Source organism: Magnolia sinica, chromosome 3, assembly GCF_029962835.1.
Source record: "Magnolia sinica isolate HGM2019 chromosome 3, MsV1, whole genome shotgun sequence".
NCBI classification, from domain to species: Eukaryota; Viridiplantae; Streptophyta; class Magnoliopsida; order Magnoliales; family Magnoliaceae; genus Magnolia; species Magnolia sinica.
In genome coordinates, this window is record NC_080575.1 from 74,835,406 (window position 1) to 74,846,508 (window position 11,103).

Consider the following 11,103-nt stretch of genomic DNA (forward strand, 5'->3'; position numbering starts at 1 on the left):
CATATTTAAGATTCTTTAAACTAGCTTTTGTATTTTGATTTTGATTCTCTATTCCATTCTTATATTAAAAATGGATATTCGATTTACCCTTTTATGAGATCAAAATCAAAGCAAAGCCCTTGCTGGATTTAATTAAAAATCATCTAGACTTAGAACCCTATATACTTGTGAGACTGAACGTTGAACATCTACATCGACATCAAGTTGGTTCTACTAGGCTGCTTCAGAATCACTATACAGATAAATATTTTACTTTTTCTATAATTCAATTCTATTCGTTTGGTTAGCGAGATTGTTCCAGAAAATCTCCATTTGTGGTTTGTCTGAGGTGATCCAGAAAACTCAGTGTGTGGGGTTTTTGAATTGTGTAAGCCCACTTGAAAGACACAATTGTGAAGGTTTTAAGTGAACCTTAAAAAATCTGTTTTGATTAGTGAATGCTAATATCCCGAGGGAGTGGATATTAAGAGTGGAGTAGTTATGTGGCTGTTGTTTAATAGTTGGTGTACACACAAGCGAACTAATATAATTCTTTGTGTTTGGTGGATGTATGGTTTATTTCTTTATCTTTTATGATTTAAGATTATGGGATGTATTTGTGGATGTGAATGTTGTAATCTTTACATTTCAGCATTGTGTGGTAAATATTGTAATAGATTAGTTTCTATTCATATCCTCTTCAGTTTGAGTTTTTGATACCCACCCACGTTCTAGTAAGGTTGTCCTGCCATAAACCAGTGGTTTTTGGTGTCAGGTTGTCCTTAGAACCAAGTTGGTATCAACCTCTCAATACTTGACTATTGAGGTTGTTATTTGCCTTGGTTAATTGCATTTATTTGGTTATCTTATTGTTTATATTTTGCTTATTATTTTTTTTGGCATAGTCCTATTCACCCACCTCCAGGACATATAACTTGGCCTTTACAAGTGGTATCAAAGCCTAATAGCTTGTTTATTTGGATTTAATTCCTAAATTAATCGATCTGAGCATTTAAGATGTCAAATTTTGATAGCCTTTCTATCACTAGGCCTCCGCCTTTTGATGGCTCTAATTATGCTTATTGGAAAGCCAGAAGTAGAATATTCTTGAGGTCTATTGATGAGAATGTGTGGCAAGCCACGGTAACTAAATGGACGCCACCTACTATTGAAGTTCTAGGCCTTGATGGAAATAAAACTCTAAAAGTTGGTAAAAAATAAATAAAAAATATAAAATATAAAATATAAAAAAATCCGTCGATAAAATTCAAAAAATGAGACATCACTAAAAACATTAGCGACGGATAAGGGCCGTCGCTAATATTAATAAGTGATGGACCTCAAATTCGTTGTTGATTTTCAAGGGTCAAAAATTAGCCACGGATAAGGTCCGTCGCTAATATGAGTAACGACGGACCTCAAATCCGTCGTTAATTTTCAATGTTCAGAAAGTAGCGACGGATTTGGTACGTCGCTAAAATATCTGTAAATATATAAATTTATTGATACATTATTATTATTATTATTTTAAATCTTGCACCTGATAGTCATTTAAAAAATAATTCACACTATTATTTGATAAGAATCCTATTCACAAATTTGGTAACAAGTCAGTTCAAGAAAAGAGGAAATGACCCAAGTGGCCCACTCTAATAAAAATTGACTTTAACCCTCCTAACTAAACACTTTCCCTCCTAAACTAGGACCCATACAAAAGAAATTACCTGGAAGTTCCAACTGTTGGCTATGCCTCGCCTTGAATTGGCTACTTGGTATCTGCTCTTGTTTAACCTTCATTTGAGCCCTTCATATATTACAAACAACCAAATTCAATCCAAGAAAAGAGTAGTTTAGTCAACCCTTCATATATTTCAAATAACCATCTCAAATCCATGAAAAGTGAATAGTTTAATCAACTGAAACCAATTAACAAAATAACAGATTAGTATTCATCCTACCCATTAGAGGTTCAGGTAAGAGCATTTCTTAACTTCATAGCATTCACTGGGAGAGCACAATACAGTTTGAAAAGATCTTTAGATGTTGAAATCAATACACAACAGCGCAATGCAATCTGCATTTAATGCACTAGTGTCTAACGACATGACCAAATGAAAGTGTAGGAACTGGGAAATTCCTATTTCCCAACAATCCGAACTCTTTTATGAGCAGGGATAATGCATCAAGTTTAGCTAAGTTGGACCATAAGTTATTGTCAAGCCAGTGGACAATTTCTAACCTGTCATGCATGCAACATCCAACTTGTCCAAAAGGTGGGCCTACCATGAGGAGCACCTTGTGCAAAAATCAGCACAATCCATGGATTAGATAAACCTTATATGTATAGATGCTCTAGCGCATAATTCAGGCTGGTATGCTCATCAGGCTGGTCCCACATGCATGTTGACTTTTTGGGACCACATGAAGAGACTTTATTTATATACGAAAACATCATGTGTTTGGTCAAGCTTAGATTGTCTATTTGAGAGAAAAAAAAAAAGGAGAAAATGTACCCATTTAAATAGATATCCATGGTTTAGATTCCATGTATATGAGAGATTCACGCCAAAGATCCCAACAACCAATGAATAAATAGAGAGGCAAACAGTTCCATAGCTACGGAAGAGCTCTAGGTGCAATAGAATAGAAGAAAATATAAATCGATCCCCAAACATGCATTGCAACTAAAACAAATATTGTCAGTAGTAAAATGCAAGAATTTGGAGATCAAACTGAAGAAAAGAATCCAATGCATGTGTAGTTCATTAACAATGTCCTTGTAAAATCTCACTTGAATCAGTTGATTTCAATGACTGTCAAGTTGTGGCAGAGGGAAAAAAAAAAAAAACCATGATTGTCAGTTGCATTAACATCTTCAGTTTTTCTACAACCATCACCATTGGAGTCAGCCATGTATGCTATAAAAGATACAAAACTTGAAAATGCCCACAAAAGTGCTTAATGTAAGTGCAAGGGATGGTATTAGACTAAAAAAACCCCAGATAACATTGGAACTAAAAAATAAGGGAAAAAAAATAGCAAATTCAATCACATAAACCGAACACTTGCAACCATCCATCACACAAATCGCATTGAAAAAAAATAAAAAATAAAAAAAATAAACTATCTATTCATTTCCTACCAAAACATGCCAGGCTGGTATGTGTGCAACAAATTCTCTTTGGTTTATTATCACCACAATCACATCAGAACTTCATACGTGGGTAGTTACATTTGGCTAGAATTCCCCTAATTGCTGGAATTCTCATCCAGCAAAACTAATATGACCCTATTTGGGCAAAAGTTTGCCTAAACTGTATTCTGTTAGTAGTAACCATCTTAATTATTTCACTATTTTACTTTTTACCATGCATTTCATACCTCTCTGCCATGCCATGCTGGCACATCTTAATTATTTCACTATTTTACTTTTTACCATGCATTTCATAGCCCATTTCTAGTAACTATATTAATTATTTCACCATTTCACTATTATACCTCTCACCATGCCATGCTGGCACATGGATGTATTCTAGTTCACTTGTGCTGACCAGTTGGATTAATGGAACCATTGAATTAGAATGTAAGAGAGGAAATATATCTAGAACCTGAGAAAAAAATGGCACCAGCATACCTTGTGCTTGTTTACGAAGAGTTCAAAATGCTCTGTCAAGCAGGGTTTCGATCTTTGCCACTTAGCCAATGGGCTCATTATCTCTGGATGATTTATGATAAAAGTAGGATTTATGCATGTCTCCTCCAAGAAATGCCCCACCAGCTGCCATCCAATCACAGAAGAAAACACAGTTTTTATACTGCAACTAATAGCAAGACTAGAAAAGAAAAACCACACAAACACAACACTGTATGCTGATTATGCACCAACTAAGGTTCTGCAAAGAATTGGAGCCTGTCCCAATGAAATCTTGTAGCCCCTAGCCAATTTATTGAATCAATGGAACTAATGCAGAAATAAATAAAATATTTTAAAAATACTGAAAAAGCTCCTGGCTAATATGATTGGCATACATGTAACTTGGTAGAAGTCGGATTCGTCAGTGTCCAACACAGATAACTGGTGTCAGATGCAGTGGCTTTTAGAAGTCAGATTCCTAAGCATGTCCATAGAAAGGTATGGATTTTTAAATGGTATGTATTATATTTTTATAGTATATCATAATTATTTGTGTAAAAATTACAAAAATAAATAATACTAGTAACAACAAAACTAAGAGAAGACCAATTATTTATATACACGAAAGTATCCAAAATTAAAAGATAAGAACGATTAAACATTGAAGAACCCTTTTTTAAATGAACCATGTCCAAAAGTGCTGGACAAGCACAAAAATGCTTAAACGGTATAATTTCAAAGAAGTGGCTATGTCCTGATTGCATATATTGGCTGGTGATCAACCATAGATCGCAGTCCCCTTATACTGGCATTCGCCAGCATCAAGTGGCCAAGTATTGTTCTTGTTTATTTATATTAAATAATATTTTTCTTTACCAAACATTTTTTTCAGTCATAAACAATTTTCTTCTCTATCAGCACACATTTTCCAATCGTAACACCAGAAAAAAAGGAAAGGGAAAGAAAAGGCACACCACCATATATCCTAAATGAGAAAAGACAGCAAATTTTTTTAGAATACCTTGTCTAACAGTCGTGTTGTAGTTTGAGGAGGGGGACACTTGACATCAAATCTTGCGCATGCATCTCGCAGATACACATTTGCTTCTTGACTTGAAAGATCCTTAGGTATATTGAGGTTAGCCACAGTTTCCAACCCTTCTATCATGTCGATCCTTCTGCAGTAATCAAGAGTCAAGACATAATATAATCAGTTTTTCAACTGTTTATGTTATTTTTAAACTTGTAAAGAATGTCAGGTTCCGCTAAATTGTCAGATTTGTTTATATATATATATTTTTTGAATATTACACTTGATAGTTATTCAAACAAGAGATAATTCCTATACAAATGATAAGTGTAAATGAAGGCAAGGATGCCCATTGCCAAGAGATGAAAAAGTTTGTCATGGTAGTAGGCCTATAATACCCCGGTTTTACAACCTTTGAAATGTCTCCAAAAGAGAGCATGTTTTTTAGGATTTCCAAAAGGGTTTCCATCCCCGGCCGCAGATGAGCATCTTTAATAGGTAAAAAGCTTTTCACCAAGGTTTTAATACCAAATACCTGCAATGCAAAACTAGAGAGAAAAACAATGAAAAGGAACAAAGTGGGGATATTAGCGGTGAAAGCAAATCATATGGTAACTGGATTGCAGAAAATCATAAAAATTTTAAAGAAATTGTTGTTACATGTATTAAGATTCATAACATGAAATAACTAGAGGATAATAAACTAATCATACCTTGACTGACCTTCAATAAACAAAGTTCACTTTGTTTTTCCTAAGAGGTTTTAGCTCCTGGAACAGAGAAATATACCCAAATGAGAAGATCTTGTCAAAATGGGAGAAACATACAATAGCATGCATAAGATGGTTCAGTTTTGTAAAGGCCAAGGAAAGCATACGCTGCCGCACTCTAATATTTTACTCGTTATAAAACCCACAATTTCCCCCTCTTTGGTTTCATAAACAGGCATTGCAGTTTGTGCTATGCATCCAAGAGATTGCAGTACAGCCGGCCGATGTGTCTGTCTCCAGTACAGTGATCCAGGACCTATGCTACAGAACAGGGAGGTATATGTAACTACAACCGAAGGAACCTGAGTAATGCAAAAGAATAACACAGTAACAATGAGATGCTCAAGGTTACAACATTTAAAGGATAATTTTTTAAAGGACACGTGTCTTGTTAAGATGTGGGCTTTTCAGCCATTGTAAAAGAAAACCAAATAGATCAAATGAATCCAACCAACTACTGCTGATATGAATAGGATGAAACCTGAAATTTGCTTCCAATGTTACCAAGAAGGATGGTTGGCACAACTAGAAGCAACAGGATATGAACCACAACATGCTAGACCAAAGATCCGGGAAGTTTGCAGGTAACCTGTTCTCAGAATTGGTGCCAGCACACAACAATGAGCCCAGAAATGGTTTCCAGTGAAGCTGGAGCAACAACAGAACTCGTCATGCAAGTGGGATTCCAAGAATAGGCTTCCTATCACATCAAAGGGGCTGAAAGATCCAGTGGATGATGCTGGATTTGCAGAAGATGGATGGCAGCAATGATAGAGGCGTTGAAAAGGGTTTTGGTGGGAAGGAAGACACTAGAAAAAGATTCTGACATAGAATAAATATCAAGACCCAATTGCAGCTTTCATGGCCATCCATATTAAGCACACAGTGACCTTTTCTTTGATTTTACAGTCTTACACATGAATGGTGATCATTGCATATATAGATCCATTTTTTCTACCACCATTATCACTATACAAGAAGAAAAAGGAATAATATCACCACTACATCTGTGCAATATTTTCCATTTTCAGTGTGCTTCTGTCTTGAAAGATGGTTTCTGTTGTGTGCAACTTGATTAAACACAATCTATGTTTTTCACTATATCTTCTCATTATGCTGGCTTTGCATAAACAAAAAGGGTGCACTCCAATGGTACAATAACACCATAAGCTTATTGTGGTACAGGGCAGATTTGGGGCCCACTTGATGTATGGAGGCCAACCTCTCCATATGATGAGTCACCTCATATTACCTCAAGGCGCTAAAAATCAGCCTGTTCCAACACTCAAATGGGGCACAAAGCATGGTACAATGTGAGAGGGGACACCCACCCTTCATTTCCACATCGGCTCACCTGAATTTCGAAACAGCATGATTTTCAGCCTGACCATTCATCCAGACTAGATGGAGGGTCTGAATGGGCTAGATTTTACATACACAACACGGTGGGCCCTCCGTGCAAGTCATGGGTGGATGTTCTCTCCCATAATTTTTCCATGTGGCGTGGCCGACCTGATTTACGGGTCATCCTGATTTTAGGACCCTAAGTGTAGCATGTGCAGACGCACATGATGTACAGATTGGATTTTATCCATGCATCATATGGCCTCACACCTGCCTGGTACCACCCTACACCCCAGGTTACCATGGTACTGGCACCACTGGTGCACACACCAAGATGAAAAAACCATTTTAGTGTCGTCTGTTTCGATTTTGAGTGTCCGAATGGGGCTTATTTGATCTTGCGACCCGTTTGGAATCATGCCAATCGTTTTGCAATTCCACGTGGCAGCCCATTTATTTCTACCCTTCTATATGTTCTGTGTTTTAATATCTGGAAAAAGAAAGCTTTAGTTTTAATATTTTGAAAAAGGAAATCATTTCTTTTGTGGATATCTATCAAAATAAAAATAAGTGATGTACCTTCCCATTCACAGTTGCATTGGGGCCAGTCAGTGTCCACAGCCTATTAGGACCGTCCATTAGATTCAGTCCACTCATCATAGACTGCCATGAAAATTCATACTGATAAGACGATCCAAACTGTCCAGTCAATGGCATGCGGGAGTGGGTGGACAATGTTGTTCGTAGAATCATGTGATTTCCAGATTTTTGCATGGTGTAGTTGAAGAAGAGAGAAGTGCACCTTCACTCGTTTTCTCTTGGCAAAATGAAGCTTTCTTTCAAAGGAAGGAAAACAAAAACAAAAACAAAATAGAAGAGCGAACTTGCTAAACCAAATGGATGGCCCAGATAGGTGATGTGGATGCCCACAGGTCCCAATGCAACTATGTGCACGGGAAGTCTTCCATACACTTAGCCCCCTAGATCATTTGTCTTACAAAGATACTGGGAAACATATGAACCATGAAGTGATATTGTGGCAAGTGATTATTTTGGAAAAAAGAAATTGCTTATCAGATGATGTCAAATAACTTTGGGGGTCAGCTCTTGTCAGATTATAATAATCATTCTTCTTCAATTTTGCTACTTGCTTTGTTAAGAAGTGTTCAATAAGCATCATCCCAAAGAACACGAAAACCAAGAAGAGTGAACTTGATGTCATTGGTAGCATGTGTAGCATGTGTTCATTGCATGCTTTTGATATTTCTGCAATAACAAGGAAGTCCTTCCACTGTGTTTCAAACCAGTAGAAAGGCACTGATGGCTTTTAGGAGGATGATGATGACGAACAAGATGATGAAGGTGAAGATGATGAGGAGGACAACTAAGTCACTTTGGCCGATCTCTGTTTTTGGATTTGATTGTTACGGGCTCATGTGAAGCAAGTCCCATGGTTGCAGAAGGGCTAAGGTAACAAGAGTTTCCTCCATTTCTAGGCTTTTCTTCTCTTATGTTCGGCAGTCGTTTTCTTTTTCTTTTGTTCTCTTATTTCCCCTACCTCTCTCCAGGGGATTTTACTCTCTGTAGCACAGTTGCATGGCAGTCATTGAAACTGAGGCAAATCCCAGATTGCTCGTAAATGTTGGGTCTTATTTGTAGGGAACTTTGGTGGGGCAGAGTAAGGTTTTTCTCTTCTTCTTCTTCTACCTTCTTTTGGGCTCTATGGTTGTATTGAAAATTTATAATATTATCTCTCAAATATATATGTTTTGTTATTATATGTATCCATCGATGCAGTTAGTTTTAAAGATGGCCATTGTCCAGCAATGGAAGAAAATCATTTGGGTATCATCACTCTTGTTCTTTTATACCATGTATTATGACCATGTGAATGAGGGTGGGTTTAGGGCTGCAACTTGGGTTAGGGTCAACTTGAACCTGATTGACCCAACCCCAAGTTCTGATCATGTTGGGTTGGGAACAATCACATGTATTTGGGTCAGGTTGGCTTAGGTTGAGTGTAGAATGAAGGATTGTAATTGAATGAATGAATAATTATGCAGGTGGTAATTGAATGAATGATTGATTATATATATATTTTTTAATGTAGGAAATAGCTACAAATATTGACTGTAGCTGGTAATCTCACAACGATAGCCGTTATTAAATTCGGCACATTGTTACGGATCCAACACTACTTTTAGCTACCAATAATATCCGTAGTTGTAGGTACTTTTGGCTACAGAAATAGTTGCTATGGATTATATTTGTAGCTATTGTAATCTATAGCTATAGATTTAATCTGTAGCCATAGGTTTTAGACCTATCGGCTCGGCACCTAAGACGACGGTCACGCTACAGATGAAAATCGTAGCTATAGGTCTATGGATATGGATTAAATCCGTAGCCTTTGCCTAGTTTTTTGGTAGTGCATATGCAATGACGACGTGTAAACTCGTCGCAAATAAGTTTTATTTAGTGACGATGTATTTAGTCGTCGCAAATAATTATTATTTGTAACAAAATTGGTGACAAGCAACACTCGCCGTAAAAACTTTTTATGACAAATTTGGGTTTGTTAGCGACGTCGAGGACTCATCGCAACACGTCTTTATTCACGACAAGTCTCATATTTAGCGACGTTTTATGATATGCGACGCCGACATGTCAACTCGTCACTAATTAACTATATTTTGCGACAAGTTATTAGGTCGTTGTAAATAGTTGAGTTATTGGCGACGAGTTGCCATTTTCGTTGCTAAATAGAATTAGTGACACCGTATTTACATCAAACGTGGCGACAAACAACACTCGTCACTAAAAGTTTTTAGTGACGAGTTTGGAGTTTTTAGCAACGAGTTGACTTGTCATGAGAAGACTAAATTTTTGTAGTGGTAGGACGTACCTAGTGATGAGTGAGATGATGATACATATATGGTAACGTGATAATTATGATTATGAGTTGTTGGTTGAAATGATAGATATGATTTAATGGATGATGAATTATGGCGTATGCATTGATGATGGATGAGTAATTATTTATGTTACTTATGACATTTCTTATTTTAATCATGAAGTGAAAATGATCCTCATGGTAATGATGATGATATTATATATTTATATGCGTGATGACAAAACATGCTAATTGACCACCATGCTTGATATCCAAGTGATATAATGCACGTATTGATTGTCGTGATAACAATATGGATAAGAAAACCATATTTTAGTTGATGCATCGATAATGATAAATAAATGATGTTAGTGGACATAAGGATAACCTTATGCATGATAAACAACTAATGCCTAGGGCATGTATAATGATAGTATTGGACAATGGCCATGATATTGATGATGCATGTGAATCCCTATATGCTATGTACTTTATACACATGATTGCATGATACATGTTATGAGGATAAATTTGATGTTGAATGATGCCTATGATAATGATGATACATGTTAGAACATATATATCACCATAACCTATGTACCTTATGTATGTGCGTGTTATAGGAGCCTTGGTGGCCATTTGTTAAGTATTCATAAGAGGTATAGGGCCTCAGTGTGCTATTGAAGACACTTATATATATATGAACCCTCACGTCACACTGGCTATTCTTATGTTTAGGCTGATTATTATTTATATCTATAGTCATGCTAGTGTACCTAGTCTAGTAGGACACACTGAGAATATGCTTAGTATAGATACATGCTCATACGCATCATTTGCATGCTTGTTATAAAGAGTGATTGATCATAACATGTGTCATTCAGCTGGTTGTTTATGGTACTCCATGATAGGCGAAGTTGTCCCATATAAGCGCACGTTATGCGTAGGTTTGATGTATGACTGGATTGTGTGACTCATGCATCTTGCATTGTGTGATTATGATTACTGTATACCCTAGCGATATTAGGGTTGTAGCCTCTGCAGGTATAGTGTAGATGGCAGGATTGGATACCGAAAATACTTGTTAAAGCACGGAGGCGCCATATATGTCCCAGGATGAAAGTCTCCAAACCCTTATGGTACCATGGAGGATGCTCCAATGTCTAAACCGAGTAGATGTATGAGCGCATGAAGGCCGAATACAATGAAGCCGCGTCTCTCACTATGTCGTGGTCGGTTGGAAGGGGGTGTATCCTTACCTGCCCGAGGGAAGGGGGCAATGCTAGACTGAGTCTGACCAGCTCGTAAATAGGTCCACTATTGACGTGTTGGATAGATATTGGCAGACTATTGGCTAGGCGGATAGTGAGGTCTCTTCTGCTTGCATGTTTGTGCGTCCAGTGTGGGGTCGCAATCTGGTATATAGTGTATTAGACCCCGATGATATCTAAAG

The 11,103-nt window shown here is 37.0% G+C and overlaps 1 protein-coding gene across 5 annotated transcripts; it reads right to left on the reverse strand.

Annotated features, from left to right (window-relative positions):
* Positions 1-1,656: 1,656 nt before the first annotated feature.
* On the reverse strand, positions 1,657-6,338 carry LOC131240023 (lysine--tRNA ligase-like). 5 transcript variants are annotated; one of them, XM_058238021.1, is made up of 6 exons: positions 5,521-6,325; positions 5,367-5,413; positions 5,042-5,191; positions 4,635-4,791; positions 3,614-3,757; positions 1,657-1,783 (listed from the first exon to the last, which is right to left on the reverse strand). In XM_058238021.1, exons 3-6 carry the CDS (start codon positions 5,110-5,112, stop codon positions 1,766-1,768), a joined length of 390 nt encoding a protein of 129 aa, XP_058094004.1. In that variant the 5' UTR covers positions 5,113-5,191; positions 5,367-5,413; positions 5,521-6,325; the 3' UTR covers positions 1,657-1,765. The 5 variants fall into 5 exon arrangements, with proteins under 5 accessions (XP_058094004.1, XP_058094003.1, XP_058094001.1 ...); XM_058238020.1 differs by lacking the exon at positions 1,657-1,783 and adding an exon at positions 2,620-2,897 and having other exon boundaries at positions 5,042-5,178; positions 5,521-6,338; XM_058238018.1 differs by lacking the exon at positions 1,657-1,783 and adding an exon at positions 2,620-2,897 and having other exon boundaries at positions 5,042-5,178; positions 5,357-5,413; positions 5,521-6,337.
* Between the last annotated feature and the right edge of the window lie 4,765 nt (positions 6,339-11,103).

Excerpts from the sequence above, each read along its gene's own strand:
- LOC131240023 (XM_058238020.1), bottom strand. The coding sequence starts at position 5,112 with ATGGAAACCCTTTTGGAAATCCTAAAAAACATGCTCTCTTTTGGAGAC. Across the intron at positions 4,792-5,041 it reads TCAAAGGTTGTAAAACCGGG|AAGGATCGACATGATAGAAG; the intron begins GTATTATAGGCC and ends TGATTACTGCAG. Across the intron at positions 3,758-4,634 it reads CAACACGACTGTTAGACAAG|CTGGTGGGGCATTTCTTGGA; the intron begins GTATTCTAAAAA and ends ATTGGATGGCAG.